This window comes from Nothobranchius furzeri, chromosome 3 (genome assembly GCF_043380555.1).
Source record: "Nothobranchius furzeri strain GRZ-AD chromosome 3, NfurGRZ-RIMD1, whole genome shotgun sequence".
Lineage (NCBI taxonomy): Eukaryota > Metazoa > Chordata > Actinopteri > Cyprinodontiformes > Nothobranchiidae > Nothobranchius > Nothobranchius furzeri.
Genome location: NC_091743.1, coordinates 76,234,413 through 76,253,533, shown reverse-complemented (window position 1 = coordinate 76,253,533; position 19,121 = coordinate 76,234,413). Strand labels below are relative to the sequence as shown.

The 19,121-nt window shown below is 42.2% G+C and overlaps 1 protein-coding gene across 1 annotated transcript; it reads right to left on the bottom strand.

The window, feature by feature from the left end:
- Nucleotides 1–1,370: 1,370 nt before the first annotated feature.
- On the bottom strand, nt 1,371–18,756 carry dhrs3b (dehydrogenase/reductase (SDR family) member 3b). Its single transcript, XM_015958405.3, has 6 exons — nt 18,562–18,756; nt 4,330–4,473; nt 3,640–3,759; nt 2,999–3,237; nt 2,785–2,910; nt 1,371–2,702 (listed from the first exon to the last, which is right to left on the bottom strand). Exons 1-6 carry the CDS (start codon nt 18,754–18,756, stop codon nt 2,618–2,620), a joined length of 909 nt encoding a protein of 302 aa, XP_015813891.1. The 3' UTR covers nt 1,371–2,617.
- Nucleotides 18,757–19,121: the final 365 nt, after the last annotated feature.

The following is a 19,121-nucleotide window of genomic DNA, read 5'->3' as shown; positions in this document are numbered from 1 at the left end:
AAACAGGCCCCCTGAAGGAAGCTCGGATTCACTCTCAGCAGTGCCTCCTCCTCCCCCGTCTCACTCCCTTCCAACAAAGTGTGGGTCACCTACTGATCACTATGTGCGGTCCTATCGGGAGCGCAAAGGAGGGCATTTATGGTTCGCTGGGATTCAAATGAATGTTTATGAGCCTTGTCTGGCAGCCAAAGGCCAGGCATAGTCCCAGCTTTTACAACCACTCTCCAAGTTGAGCTCAGTTACGGGCTGTCTATCTGCAAGATCGAATCTGTGGTCACTTTTCACTTTCATGTATTTCTCAAAGGTGTCAAAGCAAAGTACTTGTGTATTTTTAAAGGGTCTTTCCAACGAGACATCTTTGACCTGCGTGTAACCTCCAGTCAGGAATGCAGGTTAGATGATTAGCATTTGCAATGCTAAAATTCCATAATCAGTTTTGTTTTAAAAGATTCAGAAATTAACCCCAAGAAGCCCAGGCAAGTCTGATGAATGAGGACAGTATGGTGTTTCCTACTGACTAAGTTTCTACTAGACTTAGTCCCAGGGAAAACGAGTCTCAATACCTGTGGAAAACATTTTGTGTAAAATCCAATAATAATGAATGTTCAGATAAAAAATGGTCATGTCATTAAAACTGGACTCCTTGGAGGGAGGCGGGAACTCTTCAGGTGGCATGGCTGGGACTTTTGAAGATGGCTGGAGCTCGGTGAGGAGCTCTGGGTGCAGCAGCAGGTGCATGGTTTGGGTGATCAGCAGGGGTGTGGAGAGCCGTGTCCGACCACCCGGGAACACGTAGGATGCTTCGGAACGTATCATCTCAGCAGGGGCAGAAGGAGCAGATGCCAGTAGCAACTGTAACCTTATTGGGATGTAATTTAAATCTTACTGTCTTGTGTCTCTTGGGCCCTTTCATACCCTAGACTTCAGTTTCTAGTTCATTTATTTATGATCATGCATTGATGATACAGTAAAAGTCTGGCTTGTCAGCTAAAACGTTTGACTAACAGCATGTTAAAAGAGTGGAAGGAAAATAATGACAGCACACCAAATGCAACATGAACCTCAGAGTCTTCCTCTCCAGCAGTTAGCCCAAAGGCCCATCCTGAAAAAACTCTCTGCTGCTTTTCAAACGATCTCACCATGAGCTAGAGGAAAGTGGTCAATGCTACTTTCACAGCCTCAAAAGAAAAATGGTTTCCCATTAGGAAGAGTCAGGTCCACACCAACCATTCCCGCAGGATGCTGCTGTCAGCTAATCAGCTGCTCGTCTTTCTGGAAACATGAGAATGGGATTGATATCCATTTATGACCTCAGGCGTGGAAGTTAATCAGCGCAATTCCCAAAACGGCTGAGTATTCATCAAACACCCTGAAGATCATTTGTTTATTTGTCCAGGGTTTTACTCAACTTACATCAGACAGGATTACCGACCACTTGCTCTTCTGGTTGGAGGAACTTATGAGCCAGTGAAGTGTTTAATTAGGAACTTCTGGCAAATTTCCAGTGAAAACAAGCCTTTGTTTTACTTCTGGTCCCAAGTTTGTGTAGACAAAGTACGTAGATCAATCTCAGCTCAACTCTGTTTATCACAATCCTGTAGAGCAAACAGTTTCATCTATTGTAATTTTCCACAGATATCTTTGCTGTTTTGGACAAAAACATTGAAACATATTTGGATTCATGTGGAATAAAGGGAAGGAGGCCCCACATTGTTCCATTTTCCATAATAAATCCCTCTGGGGATTTGTTTGATCTAACACAAATGTCCATCATAACATTGTTCCAGTTTGAGCCAAGCCGACGGTATTGAACATGATATATTACCATTTTCTTGACTGACTTTAAAAAATTCAGCACAAAAAAGTGTTGAATAATGAAAGCCTTATGATGACGTTTGGGTGCAATAAATTCACTGATCTCTCTGACCACAGAAATCAGATTTTGTGAGGCAAAAACCTTTTGTTTACATGTGGACAAGCCAGACTTGTCTAATTTACGTTCTTTTTTTCTTCCATTGAGAATCGCATTGCCTCCTGAACCTGCACTGTTTCTCCGAAGCCGAGAACAAACAAGAAAATGCCCCACCTTCCTCCCAGGAGCACATTTTATGTTTTGACAGCGTCTTTGACAAAGTCTCAGGCTTTGAATAAATCAAACTTGTTTTCAAACCACGAGTCAAAACCCAGACACAGACCATTGTGTACCCACAAAGTGTTTCTCCATTTTTATCACGCATAAGGAGACAATGTGTAATACTAAAACTCCCTTTATTACATTGTTTTGATTAGGAAACATAAAAAAGACAATAATCATAATAATATATAGACTGTAAAAATAGTAAAGATATTTCAAAACCCCTCTCAGAATAACTACTTGCACAAATCTATGCATGACGTCAGTGTAAAGTGAGAGTATGCACATGCACGTAGGTTGAGTGTATCGAGCAGTTTATCTCTTAATTCTACCTGCAGGATAAAAAAAACACCCTTTTATACCCTCATGTGTTCTTCAGAATATCCGAAGGACTCCTCCTCTTTCAGATGTGTTAAAGTCCATAGTCTCTTCATTGCATCTGAAAATCGATGAAGTGTCTCTCATGTTGTGTGCCGTTGAGGTTCATGTCCTCCCTTTGAATGTGTTCATGCAGGTATAACTCCCAGAAAACTTGTGAATTTCTTCAAGTGCAACTTGTGGCATGAAACTGGAGAAAGAAAGACACACGGTCAATAAACTGATGCAAAAATAAAAATGGAAAAATGAGCAGATGAGTGGTCCTTTTTTACCTCTTGAGAAAGATAAGGGCATGCATTGTCCAGGGCAAGTAGAGAAAGGCCTTGTCAGCTCTGACTGCATCAACAGTCCTCTCAGCAACTACTTCAGGTCTGAGTGGTGGGAAGAGCTGTGGAAATCTGACGAAAAAGGAAAAACAACATGGCTTTGAAATAAAAGAATCATTCTTATTTCACATGTCATCTGTGTTTTTAGGAGTCAACTAACCTGACTCTCATTCCCTGGAACATTTCTGTATTAGTGTGAAAAGGAAGCACGGTAGTACAGCCAACACCGGGACAGTCCAGCAAGCCCAGGGTCAGGCTCTCCATGAAGGCCAGGGAGGAGGCTTTGGAGGTGCAGTAGTCTATGGCTCCTGGGATTGGAGACTGGGACAAAATGGAGTTAATGCAGACTACATGGCCGTGCTGCAGCTCCAGCATCCGAGGCAGAAATGCTTTGGTTGTCTAGAACAAGGAAGCAAAGAGAGAGAGAGAAAAATAATAATAAAGGCAGATCGAAATAGCAGAGGAGGAATTCACCAGAAAAAAATGAAGAACGGGTCCACGGTGTCACCACAGATGAAATTTCCATTTTCCATTTAGCTGATAATTGCCTTTTTGCCTGCATGTGACAAAGTCTTTTGATCTCTGTTCAAAATAAAATACCATGAGTTTCAAAAGCCCTCTGATGTTCCATGAGCTGGGACGCTATTAGGAAATACCCCACTTAACCTGCCATAATAGCAGTCAGGACTGACAGGTCTGGGGTATCGTCTACATAAACTCCAATGCTACAAAACCCTGCAGAAAGAAATAGGCCTTCATCAGCAGGCAAAACAGTTGTGTTTTCACTGGTGCAATGCCTACCCAGAACTGCCCCATTGTGTTGATATGCTGGGATTTCAGAAGGGCATCGTCATCACTATCCATCAGACTTTTGCCATGAACTACAGCTGCGTTGTTCACCAATACAGAGACATCTCCAACCTGGGAATAAAAACAGCAATCACAATCAAAGAAGGAAATGCAATTTTTTAACTGAAGGATGCATCATAAACATGTGTGTCCCTTATCCCTCTATAAACACTCCAAACATTAAATAACCTATCTGCCCATCTTCTGTCAGTGCTTGCTCGTCCCTAAACAAGCCGTTTCAAAGAACCACCATTTGTGACATCACAAATGGGGGCTTTTAAAAATAAAATCTGAATGAAATCAGCTCTCATGTTAAAGGATGTCAAAGTTTCTGAGCTTATAGTAGCTGAGGGGCGGGCGTGGCCAGCTCCAGCTTGTTTTCTTAAAGTGACAGAGCCATGAAGCGACTCACTCTGGAATGTACTGAAACAGTCAAGAGTAAAAATGCTGACATTGCTTTAGGTGATTTTGTGAAAAGAACATGAACATGTTTAATATCAAGCATAAAATGATTACAACTTTTTAACAAGTCAAGGCTGTCCCCTTTAAGCGAATACTTCTGATGCATTTTACTGCAAGTGGATTGCATTTTATTTTTCAAATGAAAATGGACAAAGCTTTATAAAAATCAAGATCTCGTACCTTTTCTCTCACCACCTTTGCCTGCTTGTAAACTTCCTCCCGATTGGCCACATCACACAGGAAGTAATGGCACTCCGTTCCGGAGAGAGTTATTTCTTCAGCCGTCTCCTTCAGACACTTCTCAGTTCTGCCCCACAAGATTATCTAGTGAACAGAAAGTTTTTAAAGGTTGGAAATCAATAAAGAGCTTCTCTTGAAATGATTATTGATTAATTGTGTAACATGATGGGGATGTAGTCATGTTTGACCATCCTCAATAGATTATCGTATTTTACATAACTTTTTGGGGAAAGGGGCATGTTGGAAGGTCTTTTAGCAGCAATGCTCTTTTCATTAAGAGGACAGAGGCCATTTTCATTCCAACAAATAGTGTTCCAGCAAGATTAAAGGCTTCAGGGGTATCTGTGTGAGTGAATTGTCTCTTCATCTGTCTGGACACTAAATGAAGGCTGGTCATTTGAGCAGGGAACATGGGGTTTGGATGGAGGTGGGGAGGTGGACTAGTGATTGGGCAATTAGATCTGTCAGTCTCTGGGGTCAGGGAAAGGTAATGAAATCAGGGAGTGAGTTCCTCAGCTCTCAAACACAAATTCTCAAAGAGATTACACGGACTGTTGGGCAGATGAGCCCTGTCATTTCTGGTCAGGGAGTCTAAAAACAGTCTGTGTGTGAAGGGCTGAAGACGCCAGTGTGGGCTTTGGCTGGTGGCCCGTGACCAAGGCTAATATATGAGCACAAAGTCCTCTGGAAAGCGATATTGTGTGTTTGAGTCAGAAACAGTTTGGGTTGGCTTGCACACACACACACACACACACACACACGCACGCACATGCACGCACACACACACACACACACACACACACAGAGAGAGAGAGAGAGAGAAGAGAAAGCGCGTTTGTCTGTTGGTGGATGGTTCAGCCTGCCATCTCTTTTGTATCTCTCTCTGGTGTTTATGTGTAAACATCCATTTAGTCAGTTAGCAGGATTAGTTTTAGAGATCCAGTTCTTAAAAGGTGCAATTTGTATGAATGACATCCTGTGATCAAAAGTGGTTACTGCAGTCCATTTTTCTAAACAAAAGTCGCCTTCTCACTCTCGTTACATGACTTTCATGGCTGTTGCCATCTATGGATCAGCGCCAGATGATTCTAGATGCCAAGCAAAAACGAGACAGTAAGTTGATAAGTAGATAAATACATTGTCAAATCCGGTGTTAGCACTGCTGGATGTCGTACATAGGGAGCACTAACTATGCTCCCATTGCTTGGTTCTTATCTAAACCATCGACATATTAAAACATGGGCATAGCCTGCCCATTGCTCTGCCGAGGGACAGGTTGAAGCCAAAAATGGGAGGTTCCCACTAGTGTTTTTTTTTTTTGTCAGGCAATCCAAAAATATGAAAAGAGGTGGAGCTGAGGGTGAGGCTGTTATGTTTGGAACAGGGTTGGAACAAATGAAACCAAGGTAGCTGCTGGCTAACTTAGATAACCCAAGAAGCTAAGAAGGACCACAGGGAAGCCCACTTGCTCGACTGACATGGCTCCATCCTGTGTTGCCTGTGGAGATCTAATATGGACTGGGACTGTTAAATTACAAGCACAGCCAAACCACTGCAACCGAGAGCCCTGGCCTTATGGATAAGCTCATTCTCCACGGTTGGAGATCAACGGGACATTAGCTACATGCTAACCCAAAGCTAACAGAGTTTTTCTGGACATTTTTAGCAAGAAAAACACTATAGGGCAACGTGAAGGCACCTCTGGCCTGCTTAGTAACAAAATTATAACTAGGTAAGCTGATTAACTCATTTGCTGTCTGCTGTTTCGTGATTGGTAAAGCCCTTCGCTGCCAGCGTTTCTCACCATTTTTACAGTTTTTTATAAGAGTCACAGAACGTTGCGCGCTAGGATGATGTCGACTCCAAAACAACCAAAACAAAGCGGAGACTCACCTCTTACATCAGGGAGAATCCGCGCGTTTCGAGCATTATCTGTTCTTTCATAATCCGTTGTTGAATTGTGATCGGCAGAAGCTTTTCCGGTTCGCGCCTCACTTTTTTTTTACAGCAGCGGCCCAAAACGATCTCCTAACACATGGATTTTCTGCTTCCTGATCACGTGATGTGTGACGTATGCGGATGAAGATCGGCTTTAGAGCTAAGATGTTTGTTCTCACGGTGCTGGGGCTCGTTCCGATGCCCACACAGTAAAAACATGCAAATGACGACTTTAGTCGTCTTTGGCAGTGAACGGTTGGATTTAAAATGAGTCGTCAATGGCAGTGAATGAGTTAAAGATATTAGGCTTTGCTGGTCCACCGCAATCAAAGATCCACGAGTCCGCTGTTGTTGAGGCACGCAGCTCATGGCTCCGTGTTGCGCTCCCAACCAGAGACAAGAGTGTCGACAAAGGCGGACTCACAAATCTTTCACCGCAGTGGACCAGCAAAGCCTGATCGCCTCTGCTACCCTTGGTCAGATACCCAGCAGCCACACTAACGCATTTTATTTCAACGCATCTTAGACCAAGTGGGGTTATGGTAATGCATAGAATTTTCCCCCATTAAGCCAGCAAACTATTAGAGAGAAAAAGGCGGTTGAGCGACTCAAAAGGGAAGCAGCATCAACTACAAGAACTGAAGTGTTTCTATGGCCTCCCTCAGAAATCCACAAGTGACCAGCATGACTACAGCCTGACATGGGAGCCGGTCCACGGGTCGGCTGCCCCGGGAAACGCAGCCAGCCGCCTGCTCTAGCAACTCTTCTCGGGCAGGAGACAGAAGACGGGCATCCGCTCAAGTTTCTTATCCACCCAGCAGCCCCACTAACATTTATGACCAAGCAGGCCGAGGCCTTTCCCCAAAGCTAGCTCTGAAGTCACATGGCTTGGATGCTCATTAATTATTCAGAATTTTAAGCATTTAATTACACTTAAACTTAATTACACTTAAACTTAACTTAACTTAACTACACTTAAACTTAATTACACTTTTAATTACACTTAAAGGAGCCAGTTGAGGTGGTTTGGGCATCTGGTCAGGATGCCTCCTGGACGCCTCCCCGGGGAGGTGTTTCGGGCATGTCCTGCCGGCAGGAGGCCCCCGGGTCGACCCAGGACACGTTGGAGAGTTTACATCTCCAATCTGATCCGGGAACGCTTGGGGTCCTGCCGGAGGAGCTGGTGGAGAAGACCGGGGAGAGGACAGTCTGGAGCTCCCTTGTTGGGATGCTGCCCCCACGACCCGGACCCGGATAAGCGGAGGAAGACGACGATAATGACGATTACACAAACAGAGGTTACAAAAGAATTCGCCCCCTCAGAGTTATCATGACAGTAAACCAGATCTATTAAACCTAAAATGTTTTTTGAACCAGGCTGTAAACATGTTTAATCCTGCTGTGAAATGGGTATTCTTAACATGGGAGTCTCTTCTGCGGCCAGCCCCTAGCGGATGAGGGTGGAACTGCAGTTTTAGCCACTCCTTGTTGGCTTCAAAAAATGCAGAATATAATGGCCGCTTGGTCTAAACACAGCGTTGTAGAGTAAATGCTGTAGCCATCCTCAAAGTTATGTTTGGTCATACTGGAATGTCTAAATCAAACCTAATATAATTAAAAAATAAAACAAGGATTCTCGCGGCCACATTAATTGTCGCAAAGTTTGTTTAGGACACCTCATTGTGTCGAACAGCTGTTTAATGCCAAATGTATTAAAAAGAATAAAATCACAAAGAAATTGAAGCTGTATAAATGCTCAGGGACATCATAGATTAGAGTCTGCAGTGGTTTTTATTGGCCGTCAGGTCTGATGCAATCAGCATTTACCTCCTTCTGTGAATAACTGGTTTAAGTTGCTTCTGGTTGTTTTTTTTTTTGTTTGTTTGTTTGTTTTTTTTTTTTTTTTTTTGCTTGATCTGCAAGCCTGTTTGACAAGTCAGTGAAGGAAGACAGGTTTTGATAAATAACTCAAAGCTTTTAATGGGATTTGAGCAAGACATATAAAGCTGACAGTTCTCATTAAAACTCAGCACTTAAACCTAACCCTGTTAGAGTGTTATTTAATTCATCAGGTTTATCACCCATCACAAACACACAAGACCCTCAGAGCAAACATGCATTGGCCAAATTGCTATCTGGATGGAAAAACGGTTTCTAATTGACCTTGCACATGCAGTGCTCTCTATTGGTGATAAACCAGTAATTGCTCCAACAAGGCATGCCTAACAAGTCTTTAACATCAACAAAAGGGCCGAGAAAAAGCTGTCTAATCAACAGATTAAAGTTGTAGAGCTTGGGAGAAAACCTTGACAGAGACGGTGCTCATGTCAATCGATACGAACCTCTGTGTGCTCAGCCGCTCCAGCTGAGTTACAGTGATACTTTATCTCACAGGTCTCAACATATAGGTGGGTATAAACCCTGCTTTTCACACCCATTGTATGAGCCAGCAGAGAGACGGCACACAGAGGGGGCAGCGGGAGTTCAGGAGGCAGTCGCCTGCCGCTGTCTAATTACTGCAGAGACAGCAAGGTCAGCTGCAGGGCAATACCCAGCTGGGAGTGGTGTGCTTCCCGCCTCCAGCACAACACAAGCACACCCACACAACCTGATGTCAGTAACTCGCTTTGGTTTAACTTCCAAGCTCAGACTTATTTATGTGTTGCTGCATAAAAACACTTTATCCTCCAATGTGAGCATTTGATGCATTAAAAGAATATATATCGCATGGACGGATCAATTTTTTACTCGGACTGCCATTTTCTCTGGGTGATTACTGGTTTCCTCCCTTCAGAGTGGATTCCCTTAATGAGCCTTCCACTGGTTATCCTGGTAAACTTTTATAAGTAATAATGACTCCCTCACACCACATAAACACCAAAGAAAATAGGAATTTGGACTGCCAGCGACAGAAGTGACTCAAAGAGGTGTGAACACAGATTCACAGCGGTCAGCTGCATTCATGATTACCATCTTATTTTCTTTTAGCATCTCTTTATTATCCAGACAGCAATCGTCAGACACATTACCACAGGAGTTGTTTTCAAAGACTTCACACCTTGATAATTGCCAACAATGGGGGTGCTGAAAAGCATGGTACCCTGCTTTGTCGTGCAGCTGCAGAGTTACGCTTTAAAGTCTACTTACTGGTTTCTTCTTTCTCGTTCCCCAAGGATACGTCTTAGAAAGACAGAGGAAGGCAATTAATGTTTCACTGAACGTTCCTCGCTGTTTTAAAGCAAGTTAAATTGCCTCTGCGGAGTGGTGCCCCTGTCAAACGTACATATATTTACAGCCACCAGCTTTCAGCCAGTCTGCTCAGCGTGGGATGAAGTTACCACCACTGGTTTGTGTATTCAAGACTCACACCAGAGGTGGTCAAAGGCAGAGCTGCTCTGCATGAACGTCACTGTTAAAAGGAGACCAGTGAAATGGTAACGGCCTTGTGGGCTTTCAACAGTTTTTGTTGTCATCATATGAGTTCATCATGACATACCGTTTTATTTATAGAGCGTTTAACAACTGACCAAAGCACTGCACATAATAAAATTACACAGGCAGAAATAGTCACATAGGTCATAAAAACAATTAAAAAGGACAACAAAATAAATCCAAACAAACAAGGTGGAACTACAAGGTACTAGTCCACAGATTTAAAGCTGAACATCCAAGATGGAAGAGAGGATGATAAATTATCGCTTAATGCCTTTCTGGTTTTGGAGTGAAAGGCCAGGGAGAAGTAGTGATTTAGAAATGGCGATAGAGGACGCTTGCCTAACCTGGAGAGGTATGAATTCCAAAGTTTGGAGCACAGATAGATAAAGCCATTTCCCAGCGGGTCTGGATGGTTACTTTTTTTTAATCGAGTCCCACCCCTAATATATATGTTTTTACTACATTATGACAAATAGAAATGTTAATAAAAACATCCAATTATACAAACAAGTGAAACTGTAAAAATTTGAATCTGGTGCAAAGTCCATTTATTTCAGTAATTCAGCTATCCATCCATCCATCCATCCATCCATCCATTTTCACCCGCCTATCCGGAGTCGGGTCGTGGGGCAGTTGCCTAAATCGAGAGGCCCAGACTTCCCTCTCCCCAGCCACTTAGGCCAGCTCCTCCAGGGGAATCCCAAGGTGTTCCCTGGCCAGCCGTGAGACATAGTCTCTCCAGTGGGTCCTGGGTCTACCTTTAGGCTTCCTCCCGGTTGGATGTGCCCGCAAAACCTCACCAGGGAGGCATCCAGGAGGCCTCCTGACCCGATACCCGAGCTACCTCAACTGGCTCCTCTCGATGTGGAGGAGCAGTGAATCTCCTCCGAGCTCCTCCAGGATGACCGAGCTTCTCACCCTATCTCTAAAGCCGGGCGTACACTGTGCAACTTTTTCACTCGTAGCACTCAGCTTCAGCTCAAACTGTACGACTTCCTCGCAGGGCAGATCTCACGAGTCATGAGCTCATACTGCACGACCCAGTTCTCGGATGCGACCTGACTGCTCACACTGTACGTCTGGTAGCAACACGTCGGCCCTAAAAATATGCTAAAAATAGCAGTTTTTACACAACACTTCAGACTTTTTTGTCTTGTTCTGCCTGTTGTCCTTCGGGAGTGCTGCAGGAGGACACACAGGGATTTATGGGGATTGGATGAGGAAAACGAAATAAAGAAAGTAAATCTGTGTTTTGTGATCAGTTTGATTTGACATGAACACGACAAACACGCTTTCTTGACGTTTGTGAGTAAAAAAAAACGTGTAGAAATAAAAAACGAACAACGTGTGTTATTAGGGAAATAGCGGGCGAACCGTGTTGATGCAGGATTGCGCATACGCCGTGAGCGGTTCTGGTACTTTTTGGGTCGCAGCTGCTCGCAGCGCCGCTTCAACAGTGCGATACCCTCACGAGGGACGAGCAAAATATTAAACACGCCAGAAGTCCGTGCGAGCTCACGATTGCTGATCGGTAGCTGGTCACGTGGTGTTAATCGCCTCTTGTAACCCCCTGTACACTACACGACGCTCGGCGCAAAACTCGCCCCGATCTCGTGGATTCTCGCACGAGTGGAAAATCGGCTCAAAAAAAGTGAAAAAGTTGCACTGTGTACGCCCGGCTTAAGGGAGAGCCCAGTCACCTTGCGGATAAAACTCGTTTCAGCCGCTTGTATTCGCGATCTTGTTCTTTCGGTCACTACCCAAAGCTCATGAGCATAGTGAGGGTAGGAACGTAGATCAACGGGTAAATCAAGAGCTTTTCCTTCTGGCTCAGCTCTCTCTTCACCACGACAGACCGGTACAACACCCTCATCACTGCAGATGCAGCACCAATCTGCCTATCGATCTCACGCTCCATCTTTCCCTCACCCGTGAACAAGACCAAGAGTTACTTAAACTCCTCCACTTGGGGCAGGACCTCATCCCTGACCTGGAGAAGGCATTCTACCCTTTTCCTAATTCAACTAGACAGAGACAATTTAAAGGCTCAGGAACCCTTTGTATGTGTTTTCTATTTGTAATTACAGTATCGACCTGAATATAAGACGAGGGTTTTTCATTGAAAATAATTTTTAAATGTGGGGTCGTCATATAATTGGGGTCTAACCATTGCACGCCCATAACAGCAGACGGCACCAGGTGTGGTTCGCTGGAGTTTTTGACAATTAAAATTGCGCCCACATTTTCTAAGTTAAACACATCCCTTTTAACAACAGTAGTTTCTGCATCTTGCTTTGGCACTTTATAAATAAACTTGAAATATATATATATATATATATATATATATATATATATATATATATATATATATATATATATATATATATATATATATATATATAAATTTATATATAAAATTATATATATATAAATGTATATATATATATATATACATTTTTTTTCAAGGTAGACAGATAATATTGGACATCCCTAGTAAATTCTACCAAAAAACATGTTTTTGTCGACAAAGATTAAAGGATGTTGCAATCACATCCAATGGATAACTGAAAGTCGGATTGTTGAGCTGAACTCACCATTGCTAAATTCAATTTTAAGCATAGGAGTTTCTATGTGTTTATCGGTCATCAGGCCTCAGCTCCTACATCCCTATCATGTGGTGTCCCTCAGGGTTCAAACCTTGGCCCTCTTTTGTTTGATCTGTACATGCTTCCGCTCAGCCAAATCATAAAGAACCACTCCATTGTTATCATAGTTACGCAGACGACACACAGCTATATCTCCCTGTCTTCCAATAACGTTGCTCCCCTTGAATCCCTTTATCATTGCCTCAATGAAGTTCAAGATTGGATGTCAAAAAATCTCCTTAAACTTAATACAGACAAAACTGAAGTAATTATTTTTGGGAGGAAGGACCAGAGACTAAAGACCGCCACACTGTTGAGATTGAAAAGCTTTGAAGTAGCAGAAACCGTAAAGAACCTTGGGGTAATTATTGATATCAACTTAAGCTTCACCAGCCACATGAAGGAAGTCACAAAGTCAGCTTTTTATCATTTAAAAAACATTGCAAAAGTTAAAAACTCCATATCACCTGTAGACCTAGAAAATCTTGTTCATGCTTTCATCACAAGCAGGGTGGATTACTGCAACGGTCTTTTCACTGGTCTCCCTAAAAAAACAATAAAACCTCTTCAAATGATCCAAAATGCAGCAGCAAGGCTATTGACCAGAACTAAAAGAAATTATCACATCACACCAATCCTAAAATATTTACATTGACTACCAGTAACTTACAGGACTTACAGGAGTCCTTTTACTTGCTTTTAAATCATTAAATGGCCAAGGACCACTGTACATAGAAGATGTTTGAAAAGTATTGCCCTTCAAAATCACTTAGGTCAGCAGAAAAATACCAATTGGTACAACCCGGAGCCCGCACCAAGCATGGAGAGTCTGCCTTTAGCTGCTATGTGGTACGTCTCTGGAACTGTCTTCCAATAGACATTACGACCTCTCCCACCATTTCCATTTTAAAATCCAGATTAAAAACCAAACTTTTTTATAATGCCTTCCATTAACCTATCTGTGGTCTACTAGGTTTGTATCTTTGTTGTTAAATTTATTCTATATGTGTTTGGTATGTATGCCTAGTCTGTGCTGCTTTATTGTTGTTTTATAATTTTTAGTAAAATTTTAACTGAATATAATTTTATTTTTGTGTACTATGTTCCGTATCAATACTCCTTGACTTTATTATACATAGCATGATGTGGCATTTAAATCCGTGATTGTTTTAACTATGTGAAGCACATTGGGCTACCGTTGTGTATGAAATTGTCTATGTAATAAACTTGACTAAACTTGACTATTTAATGCTAACATTAAGATATTTTTCAAGTGGAGTTTTATACACATAGAATCATTTTTTTCAGGTTACTCAGGATTTTAAAGCAAAAATATATACCAACTAGAACTGCAAGCAGTTATCAACGGGTTCCAAGCCCCCAGCGCCAGTCGCCCACCCGCCCTGCCCTCAACTTCGCCAGTCCTCACGCGGTCCCGCCCCAAAAACACGTTCTCCCGCCGGCGTCCCGTCAGCTCACTTCAACCGGCGCAATGAAAGTAACACTCAGGATACGTCATTAAACCTGATGGGCCTATACACATATCTTTCAGAGGCATGGCTGACTTCTCAACCGTGATTACAATGGAATTCCACTGTTTCCTTATTAAAGAACGTGAAGATTTAATGAGTGAGATTATCAAACAATGATATATACATCAACAGAATATTACAAATAACATAAATACTTGATAATGTCTTTAGATTTAAAAGATTTTCAACAAAAACTACGAGTTTTATTTTGTGACTTACTGACCAAATGTTTTAAAAAATCATGAAAAATACATAAATCATCCTAAAATTACCAAAATATTCTCACATGGCAGTGTTAACATGCGGAATAATATGATGTTGTTTTTAAATCAGTAGACTCAAAGCTTTTTTGAAGAAAAATTGGGAAATATAACTATAAAGGTCACAACAAAAATTAAAATATTCATAAAAAAATAGTGCTACTTTCTAAAATTAGGAGAAAAATCTCAGATCACCATAGGTACATGTGGAATGTTGTAAATGGCTTATATTTACTGTATACCTAAAAAAACTTTCTAACAAAAATTAATTACGTTGTTGTCCAACTATACAGAAAAACTGGTAAAAAGTTAAAAATTCATTAAAAATCTATGCTTTTGTACAGAAATCTCAAAATATTCCCAGGTTGCCTCTGTGATGTGAGAATTCTTCTTATATTTTTGTTGGGGTCATAAATGTAAAACTGTACTTACAATAAAATAATATTTGCATTAGTGGCTGTAGACAAAAATATGTCCTACAATTAAACACAAGGGGGAGCTCAAATCAATACGACATTTTTTTTCTTTCATAAACCACCTAAGAGTGAACTTTGTGGCAAATTACAAGAAGATTGTGAGAACAGAATTTGCGCTACAATTGCTAGCCTAAAAATGTATTTTCGTAAATATAAAGCGCAAACCTCTTCATGGAGCTGCGGCTTTCGTGACATAAGCTCTAGCCAATCCAGTTAACACAATCTGGAAATCTTAGCCTCTTACATGCAAATTGTGATTTTTAGGAAATTTTTCAAATTTGAAATTTTAAATGATCATAAACCACGCCCACTTTGATCAATCATTACCATATTGATAATGTAGTCTTAAGACTCTATAGTGATGACAACCACTAAGTTTCGTGCAAATCCATTTAGCTGGTTCAGCAATATAATTTCTTCCCAGTTATAGCGCCCCCTATTGTTTAATCAAGGTGAAAATCAGGACATACACTTGAATTGACCTTAGGTATGATTGTTATGAACAGCTTTGAAAAATGTCAAAGTCTTTTGAAGTTACGCTAAAAAAACTTTTTCATTCCCAAAAAATTATTTAAAAAAATCATATTAAAAAAAATAAGCAAATTATCCAAAATCCCTTCACATCTTTTGGTCAGCCGCTCGTCCTCTCTTGTCAGGGAAAGTTGTGATGTGATTGAGTTTGACGGCCGGGAGGAGTTAACGAAAGTACGTTGGACTTACTATGCAAATTTCTACTAATTTGCATGAGTTTAAAACATTTTTTAAAATACTCATCTAAATTTGACTTACTCAATGAACACACTGCATGAGATCATTTGTTTTTTTACGAAAGAAATGGGGAGAACCATGCCAAAAATATTTTTGGGGTACCACAGCGCCACCTATTGGACAAAATTCAAAAAAATTTCTGTGATTGTAGATGTCACTATGACTGATATGAATTGTAATTTTCTGTATAGAATATGTATTTTTCATGAGTAAAAGGGCGTAAATTTTTAAAGCCTATAAGCCACGCCCACTTTTTAATCATTTTCAAAATATAGCTTAAGGGTCCGATGATTAACATATATGCCAAGTTCTGTGGAAATCCATCAAGCCGTTTAGCTGAAACAAACTTTTTGACTCTTTAGCGCCCCCTATTGGTGAATCCAAACAAAATGGGGTAGGTAGGGCTTACCGCTCATACTTCATAAGGGTCTTGAGTCTCATCAATTTATCTTGAGAAATGGTCAAGATATCATCAATTACCACATGTGCTAGCTAGCGCACTGATTTTGACATGGTGTCATTAGCCCAATTTTCAATATTTCTGCATTTTTCTTCACCACAACAACTTACCTTAGTCCATAGATCACATGTACGAAGTTTGAAGTTGATTCGACGAAAAATGACGAATAGGTGATTAAAAGTAAGTTTTGCGTTTTTTGCGATCTAGCAAAAAATCTAGTTAGGCGGAAATGGGCGTGGCCAATACAAACTACGTGCAGAATTATCCAAGGATCATGTACATATAAAGTTTTTGACTGTAGGACCTATGGTTTGGGAGCTAGTAGCTGAAACGTGTTGACCTCCGCAATAGCGCCACCTAGGTGACGCGGGGTCCAAATTTTCGAATCTGAGTAGCGGTCAGGATTTTCTATCAGACTGCCATGTCAGATTTTCCCTGGCAATTTCAGGCTCTTGCGCCCATATAGTTTTAGCGGAGAAGAATAATGAATAATAAATAATGAAAAATCCGTAGAAAAACAATAGGGTTCCCTGCCCTTTGGGCTTGGAACCCTAATGATACGACCGCTGGAGTGGTTCGCAGCCGAGTGTGAAGAAGCTGGGATGAGAATCAGCTCCTCTAAATCTGAGAACTTTGAGTCGGAAAAAGGTAGAATGCCTTCTCCAGGTCAGGGATGAGGTCCTGTCTCAAGTGGAGGAGTTTAAGTATCTCTGGGTCTTGTTCACAATTGAGGGAAAGATGGAGCGTGAGATCGGCGGGCGGATTGGTGCTGCATCTGCAGTGATGCGGGCGTTGTACCGATCTGTCATGGTTAAGAGAGAGCCGAGACGGAGGACAAAGCTATTGATTTACTGGTAGATCTACATTCCTACCCTCACCTACGGTCACGAGCTTTGGGTAGTGACCAAAAGAACAAGATCACAAATGCAAGTGGCCAAAATTAGTTCCCTCCGCAGGGTGGCTGGGCTCTCCTTTAGAGATAGGGTGAGAAGCTCGGTCATCTGGGAGGGGCTCGGAGTAAACCCGCTGCTCCTCCAAGTTGAGAGGAACCAGTTGAGGTGGCGCAGGCATCTAGTCAGGATACCTCCTGGATGCCTCATTGGTGAGTTTTTCTGGGCACGTCCAACTGAGAGAAGACCCAAGGGAAGACCAAGGAGACGCTGGAAGGACTGTGTTTATGTTTATGTATTTAGCAGACGCTTTTGTCCAAAGCGACTTACAAGTGATAATCGGCATTTTGCCCTTGAGGCTAACAACAACAATAACAACAACAACAATGACTTCAGTCATGGAGAGGAGGGAACAAGGAGTGGACAGTAGAGAGGGGGGACGGGTGCAGGGAGGGTGCTAGTTAAGAAGATGCTCTCTGAAGAGCAGGGTCTTCAGGAGTTTCTTGAAAATTGAAAAGGAAGCCGCAGTTCTGGTAGTGCTTGGAAGGTCATTCCACATTTGTGGAACAATGCATGAGAAAAGTCTGGATTGTCCTGAGCGTGGTGTAGGCACTGCTAGCCGACTGTGTCTCTCGGCTGGCCAGGGAACACCTTAGGATTTCCCCGGAAGAGCTGGCCCAAGTGGCTGGAGAGAGGAAAGTCTGGACATCTCTGCTTAGGCTGCTACTCCCATGACCTGACTCTGTATAAGTAGCTGAAAATGGATGGACTTTGAGCTAAATCAAAATCAGCCAAAATATAAAGAATCAGCAGGTCAACGCTGCAAAGGAATTTGAAATTGGTACTGGCTCTCAAACTAGAATCAGTGCATCCCTAAAATTAAACTCTGGAAATATGACATTTAAAGCAAAGTTTGACTGAATTGCATCCCTTTTGTCTTTTACATCATGTACCAATGCATGTCTGATGCGACCAAAATGTTTTGAATCAAAATAATCAAACTTGAAAATAATTATAGTGTTTTACTACGATGAGTAAGAGCTGCTGAAGAAACTCATCTTTCGTTGCTAAACTGATATTTTTATAAGATTTACTTTGCTTTGCCCATGTCTATAAAGAGATCCCCTGTGTCATGCTGCTCTGACTGAAAATAAAACCTGTTCTGCAACCCAGTAAAAGCACCAAGTCTGCTGGTGTTTTTGGATATGCTGGCAGAGATTACTGTAATGTCAGGAGGTAAAATGAGAGGTCAAAGGCCGTTTGTGGCACCATTTCAGCCCCAGTCCCTCACATTAAACAAATCCACACTCTTACAGGCAGAGCTGGTGCCTCCACAAGAGCCTGAATCTTTAGACATGTCTCTCACTGTTCAATCGCCCTATTGGGAGGAGATTATAGCAGCTCAGTGCTACACATAATCATAATGGTCATCATAACTGCTGTCCAGACCTGCCCCTTTGGTTGGCCCGAGCTGTTGTGCAACAGTTTAATCAAAATAGAGGTCCTTGTCTCCAGTCTCATTGGACCAGCTTGACAACTTCAGAGGTCATGATCCCTGCTTCCATTGAACAGGGAAACAATAATGCACTTGGGGCAGGGCAGACAGGAGTGAGCAAGCTGGAGGAGGAGATGGATGAGGGTAGTTGGTTTTGTGGCTGATTTTGGCACAAATCAGACCTAAATAACTCATGCAAAAATAAATATATAAGTAGCAGAGCAAAATGTACTGAATCAAAAGTGAGAGCAACAGGTTGCCCAGTGTTTCTACCTTTTTGGCTCCCTGCTTGGCGAACTCCTTGGCCAGGTGCCGACCGATGCCTCGACCTCCACCGGTGATCAGAACCACCTCCTTGGTCAGGTCCTTTCTCCTGCTGGGCAACAGCGCAGACACAGTCGCACTGACGATGTGATACAGCATCTGAAGCGGAAAAAGAAGCACGCGACACGCGCTCCTCAGCTCCATCTCGCGAAGTGCTCACGGGCAGCAGAGGAGTAACGCTTTTTACGCTCAACGTTCTCCAAATCCTCTTCAGAGCGCAGAATCAGACTTCTGAGTTTATCATCTACAGCCTCAAAAAGTTATTTATTTTTTGAAGTAATCCACAAGAGGAGAAAAAATGCTAAGAAAAGCGAAGCTGTGTTATTTGGTGCGCTCTGACATCTCCTCAGCGCATCAGGCTCTTCACACGAGTGCGTAATGTCATTTTGCTTGCCAAGCGCCGCTGTAGAAACACAAATCGCTGTAGTGAGCGCTACTGAAACCGCTGGGCTTTGGTGTTGTGTTCCTGTCCTGTCCTGCCTTATATATCACCCCCTCTCCGGTGTTTC

Bases quoted from the DNA above. Each gene is read 5' to 3' on its own strand.
- dhrs3b (XM_015958405.3), bottom strand. From the start codon at position 18,756: ATGGAGCTGAGGAGCGCGTGTCGCGTGCTTCTTTTTCCGCTTCAGATG. The intron at 3,238-3,639 runs GTAGGCATTGCA...TCCTTGTTCTAG, and splicing joins ACACAATGGGGCAGTTCTGG to ACAACCAAAGCATTTCTGCC. The intron at 2,911-2,998 runs GTTAGTTGACTC...CTTTTTCGTCAG, and splicing joins TTCCAGGGAATGAGAGTCAG to ATTTCCACAGCTCTTCCCAC.